The 18,255-nt window shown below is 43.7% G+C and overlaps 1 protein-coding gene across 2 annotated transcripts in view; it reads left to right on the plus strand.

Annotated features, from left to right (window-relative positions):
* The window catches only part of GEMIN8 (gem nuclear organelle associated protein 8), a 41,039-nt gene that overhangs the window by 10,214 nt on the left and 12,570 nt on the right, over nt 1-18,255 (plus strand). For both annotated transcript variants that reach the window (XM_053387209.1, XM_053387208.1), the window contains one exon: nt 1,254-1,692. In XM_053387209.1, coding sequence (XP_053243184.1) covers nt 1,335-1,692 — 358 coding nt within the window. In that variant the 5' untranslated portion in view covers nt 1,254-1,334. The remainder of the gene's footprint in view (nt 1-1,253; nt 1,693-18,255) is intronic.

Below are 18,255 nucleotides of genomic sequence, written 5' to 3' on the forward strand. Positions count from 1 at the left end.
CATTGTCAAAACTGAATGGCAAGAGTAAATACAATTAGGCTTTTGGAATTCATTTATTCTTAATTGTTTAGGGCGGAATACTCGCGCGGCAGAAGTCAATCCTGTCAAATTCTGAAGCGTTCAGGATTTTGCCTCCAAAATGTATATTCATAAAGCACGGAGACTCGGGGCTGCTTCATGACCTCAAGTTAATCTTGACAGCTTTTTCATGTTGAAATAAGAGTGCAATGTTTCTCACCATAGTAGTGAATTGGGGGTTTTTGGGGGGGTGCCTAGTAGGAAGGGGGTGTCAGTGTCTTGGTTCATGTTGCCTTCACTTGATGGAGGAGCAGGACACCCCACACACAGACGACATGGCATGTCATCTTCCATGCCAACGCTAATAGTTTGGAGGACTTGTTCACATGATTTCTCTCCTTTGAAAAAGAGGGAGAGAGAAACGGTATTCATGGGGGTCTCTTCAGTTAGAGACCCCCAGGTCATCTGCATAGTGGAGGGAAGAGACACTAGATTGCCTTGCTAAATCTCTTGTCAGCTTAAATGCTTGAGGGATCTCTACACGCCATTTAGCTCTCGCCCCACCGCTGTTTAGCTATTTGAGCATCCTTTTCGGCTTAAGCAAATGGGTCGAGTTTGTGCAGCCAGGTTCACAAGTGTGTGTTGACTGAGAGAGATTAATACTTTATTGAACTGTTGCACGTTGTATCTTGCTGATTAGAGATGGGTTTTTCCACAGGCAAAGGAGGTTGCACATTTGATTGATTCTTCTCTGTTAACAAATGCTGGATTTAATTGTAGGTTGCCTTGAATAGAAGAAGGTGGCCAAGGAGCAAAAGGATACCCTAGTTACATGAGTGATTCTCTTCTGGCTTGGATGAATCAAGGGAAATGCTCTCCCTTACTTTAAGGATAGAGTTATAGTAGACACAGAGCAAGCACAACCTGTGGCCTTATCTCTTATCCACTTGGAGCTAGTAAGCTACCTGATTTCAGGCTCCTGGGGGCTTCTGTCAACTTAGGTGATCTTAGGATTGGTGCAAAGCTGCTAGTGCCTTATAAATCAAAATATTTTACCAACCACCTTAAGGTGATAACCACCTAAGAGCCATGTTCTTGCAACTAAGCTATTAGTAGGGCAGAAAGTTGCATCGCTTTCCGAATTAGGGCAGGAATGGGCTGCATGAATTACTTGGGAGACGGAGGACATACTGTAGAAATAATTGATTTTTTTAAATCTTTGCCCGTGTTCTTAGGGGGATTCAGTGCCTCAAGAGAAAGGACCATGGTATTCCCAAAATGTCTATGTGAGATACTGGAAGCATTACAACCAAGCCATGGAGTGGATGAGCAGGCACCGATATGCTTACAGGAAAGCCATGGAGTCCTTGTACAATCTGCCATTTCCTCCGTCTGAAAGTCTTCCCAGTGGACGCTACTCTGATTGGGATGAAGGGGAGCCCTTGAGGACCGGGTCCTATTCTGCTTTCACACGAGGGAGCCAACCCAGGCTCCCTCCCGGGTCTCAACATGCCCCTTGTAATGCCACAGGCAGAGGGGTCGTGGAAAGCGATTCCGAAACAGACACCGACTCCGAAGACGAAGCGGATATCGAATGTGACTTGAGCAACATGGAGATCACAGAAGAGCTCCGCCAGTATTTTGAGCAAACAGAGAAGCACCGGGAAGAGCTGCGTAAGTGCCTTCGACCATGTTCCCCATGTTATTAATACAGCTACTCCCTTCTCTCTTTCTTTGATCTATAACATTTATTTATTTATTTATTTATTTATTTATTTATTTAGTGATCGGTTTTTGGCTGCCTTTTAGGGCCAAGCCCTCACAAGCCAGCTTACACACATACAAAATAGTAAAATGGCAATGTTTGATGAAAAATGCAAATCTCAATAAAATACCATGAAAAACAGCACTGGAAAGTAAATAACAACAAGATAACAATAAAGCGCTAGTAGCAGCTCAGCCCAGAATAATAACTTTTTTTAAAAAAATATTTTTATTCAATTTCCAATATAAAATTTTAAACATACATTTTCAATATTGTCACAGATACATATTTTTGACTTCCTTCAGCTCATCCGCGAATCTTCCGTTTCCAAATCTTCTATCCGCCATTCTAAATTTAACATTGCCTTTTATTTTAAATAAACCTATTCCCTTGTTCTCTTTTTTACAACGTTTCTAATACTTATTTCTTCACAAAGCTTCCTGTAAACCCACAAACGTTATTTGTACATCACATATGCTTTTCATATAGTCTACAAATTTACTCCAGTCCTCGGTAAACTTGTGATCTCGTCGGTTTCGAACCTTTCCTGTTAATTTGTCTAATTCTGCGTAGTCCATAGTCCAGAATAATAACTTTAGTCCAGAATAATAACTTTTAAAGCAAATTGAGCAATTCAGTAGCAGGTCAAACACGTCCAAGGGGCATACTGTAAAAATCCCACCTCGTCTGAGGAGCTTGGATCTCTCTGGTCCAAGGGTTCTAGCTCACTTAAGTTTTACTCAGAGTACACCCACTGAAATGAATGGGCCTAATTTAATTGGTCTACTCTTAAGTACAACTAATGTTGGATTCAAGCCCCAGATCGTGGTTATATCCACACCATACATTCAAAGTGCTCTCGAAGCACTTTTAACAGTTATTAGGTTGTGTTCAATGTAGCACTAAGGTGAATAATCTGCCCCCCTCTCCTCCCCATGTGCACACCCCTAAATCTGCTCTGTGTTTTCCCACAACCGCCGGGAGCAGTTAGTTGAATGCTGCCCATAGCATCCCCTATGGGAGTGGTCATTTGCTAAGAGTGCTGTGAGTTTTTCGGAGAACCTTCACAGAGTTGCAATTCCCATCTTTAAATGTGTCGCGCGGATGTTGACCTATATCTGCAACACAAAGCTGCACCTTTGTTTAGGTTTACATGCAGGGCAGGGCAGGGCATGTTAAAGGAGAGAGGCAGAGAGAGGCAGAACTGGCCTAGTGGGCTTTTCTGGGAGAAAAAACCCTACCATTAGGAAATCCCACCCCTTCTTGAAGTCTTTGATCTAATGGCACTGGAATTCAGAATCTGAATTTGTGCACCTCTATCAGTCTACCACTAAAAGGAGCCCCATGTTAGTTCATTTCTTTTTTTCTTTTATGCCACCCCACCATCTACCTTACGTCTTTTTGCTGCCTGCAGAACTGCTTCTTCAGTTTGTTTACCGTGGCAGAAATATTCCTAGAAAACCCCCCTTCTTGAGGGTCTTCTGAGAGCCGGTGTGATGTAGTGGTTAAGAACGGTGGACTCATAATCTGGTGAACTGGGTTTGATTCCCTGCTCCTCCACATACAGCTGCTGGGTGACCTTGGGCTACTCATACTTCTTTGAAGTCTCTCAGCCCCACTCACCTCACAGAGTGTTTGTTGTGGGGGAGGAAGGGAAAGGAGAATGTTAGCTGCTTTGAGACTCCTTCAGGTAGTGATAAAGCGGGATATCAAATCCAAACTCTTCTTCTTCTTCTTGGCTGAGCCTGAAAGCCATAAGGTGCTGTCAGTGTACTTGTTAATACAGTGGTACCTGAGGTTACGAACAGTCCTGCTTACGAACACTTTGGGTTATGAACTCCACAGACCCGGAAGTAGGTGTTCCGGGTTGCGAACTTTGCCCCGGGATACGAACGCAATCCGCTTCTGGGGCCGCGGGAGGCCTATATAGGGAATGCACACCTCTGGTTAAGAATGGACTTCCGGAATGAATTAAGTTCATAACCTGAGGTACCACTGTATAGACATATGAATCTGGCACTTTTAAGGTTAAGTTTAGCAGATAGTTGGAGCAGCCCAATGGAAATTCCTGGCTGTGTTGTTGGAAGTCTGGAGGAAGCCCTGACGTAACCTATAATAAGGATCAGCCATTTGCTTTTCTTTCTTTCTTCCTTTGGCTTGATTCCAGCACATCTTTAACCTCTGAGTACTGCAGGAAGTTGGCTTTCTCTCTTTCCAACCCAACTATATTCCACTTTCATAATCAGAACTGTGCTGTATTTGGGGAGAGGAAGCCTTTAGACAAATCAGTAGCATCTTCTCTGTGTAATAGTTTGTTAAAATGCCTTGGGGTTAAAAGGGCTTTCGAGAGTTTTTTATTTTATTTGACTGGCGTAGTTTTACCATGTGAAGAAAATCATGATTCCCTTGTGTGTTTTATACTGAGGCATTCACAAAATGCAGCGCCTGTTTTCTAGGCTAACAAGAGTCCCTTGCTCAGCAGCCGTTTCAGCCACTAGAGTGTCTATTAAGAATAACAGCAGAGATGGAGGAGGAAGAGTGTCTTTCCAACTCTATTATAGCCTGAGTGGTGCCCCCGCTCAGCCCCTTGAGACCTGGGTGTGTGGAAGAGATACACCAACACTGCCTTTAATTACATAGAGCTATTGATTTTGCAGAGTGCAGTTTTTTAAGCAGAACAAAATTTCAGGGCGGAATTTGATTAGGCCAAATGCGATAACCGCATTATCGTGCTTCGTCTTTCATTCTCTGCAGAAAACCCCTCGTAATATATATATTGATATTGATGGAACTGTAGACTGTTTAAAAAGATGAAAGAAAAATGCCAGACATCATCACTGTAATCTACAGTTCTCCCATGCTCATTGGCTGGAGGAGGTGGCGGGGGGGAGGGATAGTCTGAAGCAGGGAACCTCCTGTGCTTGTGGAGGAATCCTTGCACATTTTATAACCCTGGAAAAGGTTCTGAAAAGGCAGGAAACCTCTATGATCACAGGAGCCAAACTCATAGAGAGTGACGAGAATGGCAACTGGGGGTGGAGCTTATTGCACCTGGCCATGGAGCCTTTCCTCACTTCTTTACTTAACAATAAGAATGAGGATATTTCTCTGTCCGTTTGTCCTGTTCTTTCAAGCCCTCAGCCTATTTGTCCCAGTCTCAATCCACAGTCTCTAGCCTCTTCACTCTGCATTCATTGATTTTTAGTAGCACACTGGCCCTGGCCTGGTTCAGCCAACCATGGTTTCCTCTAAAAAGAATGCACTTCTGCTTCTGAACTAAGCACAGTTCCTCATAGCATTAGAACTCAGAAATTTTACTTCTAAGTGCAGTTAGGTGATGGTGATCAAACCATGGTTTGAAATCATAGTTTGTTAGCTAACTTCAGCTCCTACGTTTGGACACAGTGGAGAACTGTGCTTAGTTCGAAAGTTGAAGTTGAAGCCTGTGGCAGGGCGGAGCTATCTGTAATCCCAATGAGGGCAAATGCTGGGATGACTCTGGTTCTTTTGCATCCCTAAAATCTACCCCGCCCTCTTTGTGCAACTTACCACTGCTCATTGCCCACTTTCCTAGTAATATGTGCAAAGTGAGGGCAGTCCAGAAATTTTAAGGTGCTTTGACAGGTACTGAGGCCTGTTGACCTTGGCCTCATCACCCTGCAGCAAGACCTCCAGAACAAATCCAGAGTTGTGGACCTCGTTTGGGGTTTTCAGGAGACAGTGGGGGAGAACTATCTTCCCAATTCCCAATCAATGTTAATTCTGACTGGGAGTGTGGTGGGTTTGCCCATTAGTAGTGATGCATTATGACTTAATACATGGTTTGCTGTCTGTGCCCATGGAATGTTCTGGAAAATCCCAAGCGGTTGAGAGGTGTGGTCAAGACTGAATATAATCCTTTTAAAAAACCTACTTCATATTCTTTGATGTCAAGGGTAAAGAAAAAAGAACAATAATTGGCCTTAAAATATTTTTCATTCCTTCCTTCCTGCTTTCCGCCCTCACTCCAGGAACCTCTTCAGATTCTGACAGCCTGTGGGCTTCTATACACTGCAGCCTCAGTTCTGTGCGCTGCCTCGACTCCCAACTTTGACAGTGAAGCATTTTTTAAACTGGCAACTCCTGAAACCCTGTGCCTGATTTAGCACTCCAATAAGGATGTGTTGTGTCTCTCCCCCTCCCTCCACCAAACCCACTCTTTTTTCTCTCTCCCTCTCTCTTCAAACAGCTTTTCTTTTCTTTCTTTGAATTCTTCTCAAGTGCTTTCCAACCCTTTGTAATTCACATCATGTGCTAGGCTCCTAGATGGCCCCCAAACTAGCTGTGCTAACCGTGCTTAGCTGAGCTTTTACAATATGCCAAGTTATTTACATCATTGCGCTGTAGAGAGTCATATACCGCGGGCAAAGTGTGGAAACAACTGTTAGAAAGCTACAAAATGATTCCTTCCCAGCAGACCTCATCCATTTGCTTCTTCTTGTTGTTGTTGTTTTTCCAGTAAGGAAATAAGGCTGCAGTTTTGCACACACTTACCTGGGAGTAATCCCAGTAGAATTCAGTAGGATCTTGAAGTAGACGATGTACATAGCATTGCAGTATAAGACATTACATCCGGTGATTCTCACTCCCACCACCGTATTCAAAATTATTTAATAGCTTACATTATTGCTTTAAATTGGCAACTCTTTCTCATTGTTCCTTGCAGAACTGGTAATTCTAACCTGCAGGAGACTTTTTGTGGTTGTGTTTAAATGACTTCCCAGAGGCTGTTTATGAAGAGCATGAAGTCATTTTTCCGGGTTATTGCACCTGTCAGATGTATCCAGCATTCTGTTGTGAAGCTATTCAGAAATGCTGGTTATAAAGAACACGAGACAGCAAAATAGCCCTCTTAGATTTGCCGAGAAGTTCTTAAAACTGAAAGGAATATAAAACACTGGCAGAAGCTTGCAGAGTTCTCTAATGATGGGTGGCCTCACTTTCAACACATCTATGCTCAACCTAAGAATTTTCTTTGCCTTTGATTTTTCTGCATATTAAATCGAGCAAGATTAAAATCAAAAACATAATAGAAGGCTGCTTATTTGCTGAACAGAAGACCTGAGGCTCCCCTGCTCCATTGCAGTAAGGTAAAGGTAAAGGGACCCCTGACCATTAGGTCCAGTCATGCCCGACTCTGGGGTTGCGGCGCTTATCTCGCTTTATTGGCCGAGGGAGCCGGCCTACAGCTAAGCCGCTTGTGGGCTGTGGCTGGCATGACTAAGCCACTTCTGGCGAACCAAAGCAGCGCACGGAAACGCTGTTTACCTTCCCACCGGAGCGGTACCTATTTATCTACTTGACGTGCTTTCGAACTGCTAGGTTGGCAGGAGCTGGGACCAAGCAACGGGAGCTCACCCCATTGCAGGGATTCGAACCGCTGACCTTCTGATCGGCAAGTCCTAGGCTCTGTGGTTTAACCCTTTTTAGTACAGCAGCACCTCGCAGTGCGAGTGGGGCTAACAATTAGATATCACTTTCTGCTGCTGCTATATAAGGGCTTTTTTCATTGTGTTCCTTTCTGGAGCAACTGTAGGTTGCAGGACAACTGAGCCCTGCAGTATATCCAATCTGATCCTTGTCTTGCCTTGTGTCCAGGCTGAACCTGGCTTTGTCTTGCGCCCAATTTGGGCTTTGCCTTGCCTCACCATATCACACAGTGGGATACCCAGAAAGTTTTTGCAAATTATGTTGCCTTTCTTCAGTGCATAGCGCTATGGCATTTGTTCTTGATCTTCTCAGTATTTTTTCTGCTATAACTTCTACCAATGTGGGTATCTGCTTTAAAAAAATAAATAAATAAAATTTGCACACGACTTTTTGCTACCAAAGCCATTGAACAACCGGGGGGGGGGCGTTAATGGCAACAGATAGTTTGGCAGGAAATTCACCATGCTTTATTTTAAGTAAGGAAATAGCATGGCCCCAAATACTGTGTTGGGCTCAGGCTACCCAATTAATGTAAGAGACAGCGAACAAATTCCACTGGCTATGCTTTGCAGAGCTGAGATACATGGAAGCGTCATTTCTGAAACAAGCAAAAACGTAATTTAAACAGGTTGGCAAATGGCTGGGGCAGATGCTATATTTAGGGACTGAGGGGGGCTTCATGTTGATGGCTCCTTGCAGAGAGCAGTAGACAATTCTCCTCAGGATTCTGGACTTTCCTACCATCAGTGTCTTTTCTAAGCTTGGCCTTTTTATGGATTTGCTCTGCTAGTGTCTGCAGCTGCCTTAAGGGCCTCCTGTAATTTTTCTTCCCTTCCATCTTCCTTCAGGGGAGCCTGTAAGAACAGCTGTTGGCGAGGGGAGCAAGTGATATTACTGCCAGGAGCACCTCTCAGGAAAAGTCATTCCCTCCCTCTGAGATTTCTTGTCAGAGCCCCACTCTTGGCCCGTAACCTTGAAATCCTGTTTCTGTTTCCTGCGCTTTCTCTTTTCCCAGGAAAGTCCAGCTTTCTCCCAGCTGCTGATTTTACTGTAGTTTGGTTTTTATGAGAGGAAGATCGAACTGCACTCTGTTTTGTCCAAACATTTAAGATCCTAGATTAGATTATATCAATTGCCTGTTTCTCATTTGTTGCTTCGTATCATGAGACATATTATGCTTCCTTTTCTTTTATAGTCATGTATTGCCTTTATTAAAAATGGAGCTAAAAAGCATGGAAATGATAGATTCCTTGAAAAAGGAGAAGAAATAAAGAGGCAGATAACAGGCCTCATCAGATGGGGAGGGTGTAAATAAATTATTATTATTATTATTATTATTATTATTATTCACCACTATCCCCTTCCCGAGACCTGGTGGCCTAACAATTTTTACAAGATGTGAAAGAATACCTCCTTATGTTTTTATCTCATTCAGAAGAGACATTTATTTTGAAAAAAAATTGTGTCTGAGAGTGAGTAAGCGAGAGAGATTCTACATTTTAATGTTAAATATTTTAATCATAGAATTGTAGAGTTGGAAGGGACCCTGAGGGCCATCTAGTCCAACCCCCTGCAATGCAGGAATATGCAGCCATCCCATAACGGGGATCGAACCTGCAACCTTGGCATAATCAGCACCACGCTCTAACCAACTGAGCTATCCATGCACTGATGTTAGCATATATATTTAATGTTAATGTTTAATATCTCCCTAATGTTAGATTTCCCTAATGTTGTATATCTAATGCCCCCACTATTAGGTGATGCTGTCACAATGCCACCCAGGGGATCCGATTGTGTAGCAAAATGTGCTTCTGCGCTAGACCACAGTCCAAATTCTGGAAGCCTGCTATATATAATCCAGAAATTAAGCATTTGGATGTTACAGTGACATTTCAGATTCCAGGAGAGACAAGTGGGAGGCAACAGCAGTCTTCAAAAGCCAGATCCTGGATTCCAGTCAAGTTTAAATTAGAATCTGTTCTAAGAAGAACCAGATTAACATGCCAGTTTACTTTAACCAAAAAGTTAAGTTTATTCACAGAACAAATGGAACATAGAATTTCACTCCAAAAATAAACAGAGAAAATGTGAATTCTGACTTCTAATGCTTGTGTTAACTGATTAGAGAGGCAGTTAATTTAACTCTACACCAAAATATCCTCAGCACCAGGCAGCAGGTTTGAGTTAGAAATAAAAAGTCCCCCCTCTGTCCCCTGGGCAGAAGATGAAACATGGAACTAGGAAGCAGGGCTTTTCTAGTTTGTAACCTTAGCATAAACTTTGCTGTTTATTTATAGGAACTTGTCTGCAGAACTGATGCATGCATGAATGAATAAAATCTTCATTGCTAAAAACTATAAGCCGTCACAATGCGTAGAATACAAATAATTAATTTAAAACTGAACCAGCAACAACAGCAAAGCAAACATACAAAAATGCAAAGATCACACCTTGCATCCCCTGCTGTCACACCAAGATTAACCATTGGATACAACATTTTGCATGCACACACAGACAGAGAAGGTTAGGGATCTGGGCGAAACAGAGGCTGGATACAGACTTTTAGTTATCTGCCGTTTTGTACAAGATAACCTGTTGAATCCCTATCTTTCTGCAACAGATGTTGCCCAGTGGCTCAGTCCCACGCCACTCTTAAATGAGTTTAAAATTTGAATCATGCTCTCACAGAAACTTCTCCCATGATCTGCCCATCCTATGTGATTAAACCACATCAGAACTTGCCAGCTATTAGCTAAATCAGTTTTGAAGGTAGAATTCATCAGAAATATGTGACAATCTGCCACTTTATAGTAGGGACACGGGTGGTGCTGTGGGTTAAACCACAGAGCCTAGGACTTGCCAATCAGAAGGTTGGTGGTTCGAATCCTCGCGACAGGGTGAGCTCCGTTGCTCAGTCCCAGCTCCTGCCAACCTAGCAGTTCAAAAGCACGAAGTGCAAGTAGATAAATAGGTACCTCTCTGGTGGGAAGGTAAACAGTGTTACGGTGTGTTGCTCTGGTTCGCCAGAAGTGGCTTAGCCACATGACCCGGAAGCTGTACACCAGCTCCCTCGGCCAATAAAGCGAGATGAGCGACACAACCCCAGAGTCGGCCACGACTGGACCTAATGGTCAGGGGTCCCTTTACCTTTACCCTGACCATTAGGTCCAGTCGTGAATGCAGGGCTCATCTCGCTCTATAGGCCGAGGGAGCCGGCGTTTGTCCACAGACAACTTCTGGGTCATGTGCTTCTGGGTCAGAAGCAGCATGACTAAGCCGCTTCTGGCAAACCAGAGCAGCACACGGAAACGCTGTTTACCTTCCCACCGGAGCGGTACCTATTTATCTCCTTGCCCTTGGCGTGCTTTCGAACTGCTAGGTGGGCAGGAGCTGGGACCAAGCAACAGGAGCTCACCCCATCACTGGGATTCAAACCACCAACCTTCCAGTCAGCAAGCCCTAAGCTCTGTGGTTTAGACCACAGCGCTACCTGCTAGTATTATAGCAATAAGCCCCATATTTGCTAGCTTTTTAATCTCACCCTTCTTTTAAGGAAATGATACAACACACATTGTTTGTGCCCCTCTATTTCATTTTCACAATAGTCAACTAAAGCAAGCTGAGTCCAAGGTCACCTGATGTACATTATGGCTGTGTGGGGAACTGGACCTTGGGCCATACATAGTCCAACATCTGTCCATGCATATATTCAGTTACAAATGTCACTATGATTGCTGCTTTCCTCTCCAGTGAAAATGGCTCTTTCCTTGCAGAAGAGACAGCAAGGTGCATTTGAGACAGGAAGCTGCCTGATCTTCCCCAAATCAGATTTATTTTGCGAGTGTGTGTTTACTTCTCCAAAGAGAGCTGTTACATTTGTTCCTCGCTACCATAACTTTGCCCTTCAACTTTTGCCTTCAGTCCCTTGCCAAGTTTAATGTACTTTCTGAATGTAGCTAATTGTTTTAGAATGCTGCAGCGCGTCGCAAAATACAATTAGAAACTAATCTTAAACTTCAGATTTGAACGGAGTTTTTGTATTGGATTAAATAGCGCCGGTAATGGATATTATGATGTTTATCTAATTCTGTCAAACGTTGTAGTTTGAGGTTTATTAGGAAATGTGTTCCAGATGATTCAGAGCTGCCTTGCCACAGGCATCTGAGGACTTTTGCTCCATATTGAGATTGATGGGGAAGCAGGAGGGGAAGAATACACACACACACACACACACACACACACACAGAAAGAGGAGAAAACACCTGTTCCTTCTGTAGTCCAGTCAGTTTGTAGCTGAGCCAAAAGTTTAAGGGCTAGTGTACAAGTTTCTGTTTCTACATAAGGACGGCTCCTAGCCATAGCATCAAGAGTGGCTTGTCACTTTGTTCGACACTCTACATCTGGATGTGGGAAATGGCTGCCATTTCAGATTGTGTTTTAGGAAAAGGTGTTCCATTCCCACCACCACAGCTGTGTGTTTCAACATTCTCCAGACTCAAGGTGTTCCAGTTAGCAGGGGAGCAAAGGAGACAGGATAAGTTGTCCTTCAGCCGTGGCTGCTGGCGCCAAACTGAGCAGCCTCTACTCCCCTTACCTAGCATGTTATGAGATCTTTGAACCAGAGCATATGACAAGTATGGCATCTTCGGCAAAGGTACAGCTTAAGGATGGGAGGCGTCACTTTGCCAGGCAAATAATTGCACTTTCAATACTGGGCTTCTGCTCTGACATGCCATCATCATCTCTGCTACTGGAGGCAATTTCTGGAGGCTATAGAGGCTACAGAGCAGCTGAGATGGACCAGTCCATGGTCTTGGGCGAGAGGGGGGAGGACATCAGGGTAAAGACCTGTTGCAATCCATCATTTTGTCCCATCAGCGGCTAACCAAGGCATTCTGTTTTTAGGCTGGACCCTAGGTAAAGGTAAAGGGACCTCTGACCATTAGGTCCAGTCGTGACCGACTCTGGGGTTGCGGCGCTCATCTCGCTTTATTGGCTGAGGGAGCTGGCGTACAGGTTCCAGGTCATGTGGCTAGCCCGCTTCTGGCGAACCAGAGCAGTGCACGGTAACGCCGTTTACCTTCCCGCCGGAGCGGTACCTATTTATCTACTTGCACTTTGGCGTGCTTTCGAACTGCTAGGTTGGCAGGAGCAGGGACCAAGCAACGGGAGCTCACCCCATCGCGGGGATTCGAACCGCCGATCTTCTGATTGGCAAGTCCTAGGCTCTGTGGTTTAACCCACAGCGCCACCCACGTCCCGAGTCTGTACCCTACTAAGAGACTACATGGTGCCCTCAAGGTATCACCAGACTACAACTCCCAACATCTCTGACCAAGGCTCATGCTGACTGAAGCTGATGGCAGTTGGAGAAACATCTGGAGGGCATGCTGTTGGCTCCCCCCTATACTAAGTGAACGAAGCTGTATGTGAGCTTTGCTCCCTTATGTGCTCCATTTTGTACAAAGGGCAAAACCCCTCCCCCAAGCCGTCCCTTTATATGTAAACGGGGCAGACATTTGTCATGTCTAGTGTGTTTCTCTGTCATGGCTTCTGTCTGAAGAAAAAATGAAATGTGTTCATTGTCTTTGAGAGGCCTTTCTGAAGTAAAATAAGACATGCTTGTAGTGGTTACATTTTTTTCAGTGACAGGCTCCAGTGGGCATCGTAGGCTAATATTTCTTTTATTCACTCCAGATCCTGTTTTGGTTTTTTGTGTGACACCTCATTCATTCTTGTCAACCTGTCTGTTATTTAAAGACTGACTGTATGTCTGAGCACACCTGGAAGAAGGGGAGGGAGACTGAATTGATACTTGTCGCTTGGGGAGACTTTATGATGAAATGTGGCTGGGGACCAGTAAATCAGTCAGACATGTGAAAGCACATTAGCAATACTTGGACAAAGCATCAGCGAAACTGTCCACTTAGTGATAAAAATGTCACTTAGAATAATTTGCTCTTCATGCTGCAGCTGGATAGCTCCACAGCTGGAAGGCTCATGTTGCCATTGTAAAATGCTGCAACGTAATTATATTGTATAGGTTGAAACAGTTGTGCTACTTGGTGGGAACTCTCGTCCTTTGTTTTTCCCAGGGAGATTTCAGAAACTCTGACCAATTCCCTTATTTGTTTGTTTTGATCCTTCAAGTATAACATTTCAGCTAATGTTCTTGCAGTCTATCAAACTTCAAAGGGGCAGCCTTTCAATCTCCATAGTTATAAAGTGTGATTCTTGGATAGTGCAATGATCACAAAAATAATACATTTTAGTACAATATTGCTCTAATGTCATTGGTCCAATGATAGTGTTACTTGAATATGTAATCTTAATCCCAGGGTTGTGGGTTTGAGCCCCATGTTGTTGTTGTTTATTAAATTTGTATACCACCCTATATACACAGGTCTCAGGGCAGTTAAAGAATAAAATCACAATATAAAAACATGAAATACATAATCAAAATAAAAACAAGAACAACCCCCCTCATTTTGGGCAGAAGATTCCTGTATTTCACAGGGTTGGGCTAGATGACCCTCGGGATCCCTTCCAACTCTGCAATTCTATGATTCCAGGCTTCGCTGTGGGTCTTTTCAGATGATTCAAGAGCTTGAGGGTTGCAGAGGAAGCAGGAAATGGCCAGGCCAAGTGAAGTCCAATTGGAGAGCAGGCAAGGCCAGGACCTTGGAGAGCTCCAAAGCAGCCCTGGTTTGTTCCACCTCTGGCTGGTTAAAACACCCTGGCCTTATTTTGCAATTTGTGAGGCTGGGAAAAGGGGTGGGAGGCTAATCCTCTGAGTCATAGGACAGGAGGGGCCCAGATAAGATGGTTCTCTATCGGGCCTCCTTGATGGACCTCTGTCCATTAATTACAATGGGACTACGCTGAGTATAACTGACACTGGAGACAATCCCAATACTGTATATCGGGGTGGTGAATCTCATAGCCTGCAGGGCCTTGTTATCTTAGAGAAGCACCATTTCTCTCTCTCTCGTGCAACACCAGCATTGGAAGGGATTAGATTAACGGACCTGACTAATGTAGGTCCTTTAATTTCAGTGCGTCTCCTCCAAATATTACTCAGTTGACTATGACCCTTGGTTTTTCTGTGCCTGTGAGACTCTGAACTTCACGGTTGTGGGCTTAAGCCCCACATTGGGCAAAAAAGATGCCTGCATTGCAGGGGGTTGGACTAGATGACCCTCATGGTCCCTTCCAAATCTACGATTCTGTGATTCTATGAGAACTCTATGAAAACTCTCCATAGGTGGAGATATCCGCGCTTTTATCATGGCACTGGCGTTTCCACAGCCAAACACAAAACAGCAGTACAGAGAGGAGGGTTCATGATGTTTTTCCTTTCAGATTTTATTTCTTGTGATTTATTATTTACTGACTAGTTTTTTAAAAATAAAAATGGCCCATTATTTTTGCAGGCATGCAGAGGCTGGTATAGCTTACAGAGTCATGCAACACAGCCTTACGCAATACTCTCCTATTAATATTGCAGAGGGGTAGGAGTGTCAACTGGGTTGGCTTTTCAAGTCAAAAATCCCTCATATAGAACACTCCTCAGACTTGCTATCTTGAAAATTGCCCCCTCAGAACCTCCTCCTAGCCCAAAGCAGGAAGTACTCTGGCTATACTACAAGTTTCTACATCTTTGTTGAATTGCATGAGTTTCTACTTCTTCGTTGAATTGCATTAATTGTTTTGATGGATTTGTTGTTGTTGTTTGCTTTATATGCTGTTGTGTTTCATATTATAGTGATTGCAACATGTGTTGCTTTTTTAAATGCTACTATGATTATTGCAAGTGGCTTTGACCTCAACATTTGTTGTTGGTTGAGTGGGATATAAATATTAACCCAGAAGCGCTTCTCCCCTTCACTGGCCTTAACAATATAATTCACAAGTAAACAGATTAAATAATTAGCATTTGGCTGCCCTTTTGTGACACCCAAAATCAGCTTCTGGAGGCAGACATCTCGCTTCACCTGATATTATGGCCGGCTCTGGAGAGAGTGTTTTGCTTAAGACCTCCTAATGGCAAAATGAGATTGTAGCTCCATCTTCAGACTTGCCTCCTAGGATGAAGCAAAACGAAGAATTGAGGACAGTAGGAAAATCCCTGTGGCCGGATTCCTCCTCTTCCATGTCATACATTTAAATGGCTATGCACCCATGCTGAGTGGCGGGTGCCATTGATTTAACCTGAGGGCTTTTAATTAATCTGTAGATTGAAAAAAGAAAGAAAAAAATGAAGCTTCACACAGCTTATCTGTTAAGAGTTATCTGATGGCAAAAAAACCAGAATATGAAGGACGACTAAAAGGGAGGGAGAGGAGGGGGACATAGGATTTCACTGCACAAACTTGTGTTCTTCAGTTATAACCCCCTTAAGGGCCCCTTTGCTAAACTGATGGACAAGGCGGCCGGCTGGGTTGCCAAGAAGCATGGAAACAATTTTATTTTATTTTATTTTTTTACTTCCTGAGACCAGCTTTATCCTGATCGGTGGAACTTACGTTATCCTTTGTCTATGCACCAATAGTTACTCAGACAACTGCTAGACAGCTGGAGGTACTATTCCTGGCGGTAGCGTATTTGTATTTAAAGAAGTAGTAGTTAACAATCACATAGTGTGTTTAACACTTAGAATCTTTTACTGGGGAAATACAGAATATAGTAGGCATTTTATATCCCCCCCCCCCAGTTCTGCTTTGTTAAACCTAGCTTCACCAGAATACTCAATTTCTTTCATTGTGTGCATGTGTGTTTTACGTCTTTGAAAGGATGGATACTTTCTAAAACAATTGTTTCTAAAACAATTGTCTCATTTTATGTTGAAGTGACACCCACCCGTCACTTTTACTTATGGATTACATTCCGCTAAAATCATGTTACTTGAAATCAGCTGCTTCGTTCATAATTGAGTTTACAACTGTACTGATACTTTATTAATCTTATTATTGCTTAAAGCACAGGCAAATATGATTATTGGCCAAATAGTTTCTGGGTTTCAGTCATTTTTATTTCAGTATATCGATGCATTATCTTAGTAGAATAGGATAATGCATTCTTCTAATAGACTGTGTGCAAAGTATGTGAGTAAAAACACACCAAGATGTGCTGAGTTTAATCCTCCATTAAATGCAGCTACTGGCTTCGTCTGGTATCAGAGCTGTCGACGGAGACAGATTGGAGCCTTGCAGGTGGGGGGGGTGAGAGACAGTGCGGCAGAGTCAGCTGGTCTGCCTGTAATCTTATTGCTGTAGACTTGATCCTTTCTAAAAGCAACTGCCAATGTCTGATCCTGCACTATTATTATTATTACTATTATTATTTGGTAATATTAGGGAATAGTTGGAATGTACCGGACCACAGATGTTACAGATTTCATAGTGGCATCTGTGATGTATTGAAGTAAATTGAATGTGTGCTTACCGTCTCCTCTGGACTGGAGAAGACAATTCCCAATGGCATAGCATAAGACAGACAATGCTTCTCTGGCCCTTATGGAGGCAAGCTGGAACATTATTATTATTTTATTTTATTTTATTTTCCATTTCTATCCCACCTCTCCTCCAAGGAGCTCAAAGTGGCTTATGTTTAATCCCCACAACAACCCAGTGAGGTAGGTTAGGCTGAGAGGCCTAACCCTGTGAGCTTTAGGGCAGAATGGGGATTCGAACCCTCGTCTCCCAGGTCCTACTCTGACACTCTAACCACAAAAGCACACCGGCTCTTTATTCTCTAATACGCTTTCTAATCTGGAACAATTCCTTGACTGTCCAAGGAAAAGCTTAATTTTTTGAAATTTTTAGTTTGTGGGGGGGAATGTATTGGCCTGGGGAGGTCTGTGAGTTTATATAATCAAGCTTGCAGTAGTACAATCAAAATCTTTAAATGCTCTCCTTGGTTCCCACTTCTAAATGTGGTCCATTTTAGAGCCAGTTACCTGTTGAATCTCCGGCCAGCCTCACTTAGATTCGCTTTTACTGAGCTGTGTTTTCAAGCTGTCCCCTCCGACGTCCTAGACGGAAGATATAACAGGGTACTGTATGAAGACAGACTTTGTATATGTGGGCAACTGTAGATGGAAGACATCTTGCACTATTTAGTACAGTGGTACCTCAGGTTAAGTACTTAATTCGTTCCGGAGGTCCGTACTTAACCTGAAACTGTTCTTAACCTGAAGCACCACTTTAGCTAATGGGGCCTCCTGCTGCTGCCGCGCCGCCGGAGCACAATTTCTGTTCTCATCCTGAAGCAAAGTTCTTAACTTGAAGCACTATTTCTGGGTTAGCGGAGTCTGTAACCTGAAGCGTATGTAACCTGAAGCATATGTAACCTGAGGTACCACAGTATATTGCCCACTATACATTGGACCCAGGAGGCGATTTTTCACCTGACCGTCCATGCAGGAAAGATGTCTCTCCCCGACAGGTAAAGGTAAAGGGACCCCTGACCATTAGGTCTAGTCGTGGCCAACTCTGGGGTTGCGGAGCTCATCTCGCTTTATTGGCCGAGGGAGCCGGCGTACAGCTTCCGGGTCATGTGGCCAGCATGACTAAGCCGCTTCTGGCAAACCAGAGCAGCACACAGAAATGCCGTTTACCTTCCCGCCGGAGCGGTACCTATTTATCTACTTGCACTTTGACATGCTTTCGAACTGCTAGGTTGGCAGGAGCAGGGACCGAGCAACAGGAGCTCACCCCATCACGGGGATTCGAACTGCTGACCTTCTGATTGGCAAGTCCTAGGCTCTGTGGTTTAACCCACAGCGCCACCCGCGTCCCTTACAGAGAAGGTTCTAAATTCTTCAGTGGCTTTATGTCACCCTTTTTGCTTTGGCAGCCAAAAAGATCAGAAAGAAGACCCTGGACAATATAGCAGTGAACTGTAAGGGAGACGCAGAGATCTAAATAGAGACCATTATTTGTGGCGTGACACCCCTTTTGCTTGTATTTATTTTTGATTCAGATTTGTCATGGCCAATG

The sequence above is a fragment of the Podarcis raffonei genome, chromosome 4 (genome assembly GCF_027172205.1).
Source record: "Podarcis raffonei isolate rPodRaf1 chromosome 4, rPodRaf1.pri, whole genome shotgun sequence".
Classification (NCBI taxonomy): Eukaryota; Metazoa; Chordata; class Lepidosauria; order Squamata; family Lacertidae; genus Podarcis; species Podarcis raffonei.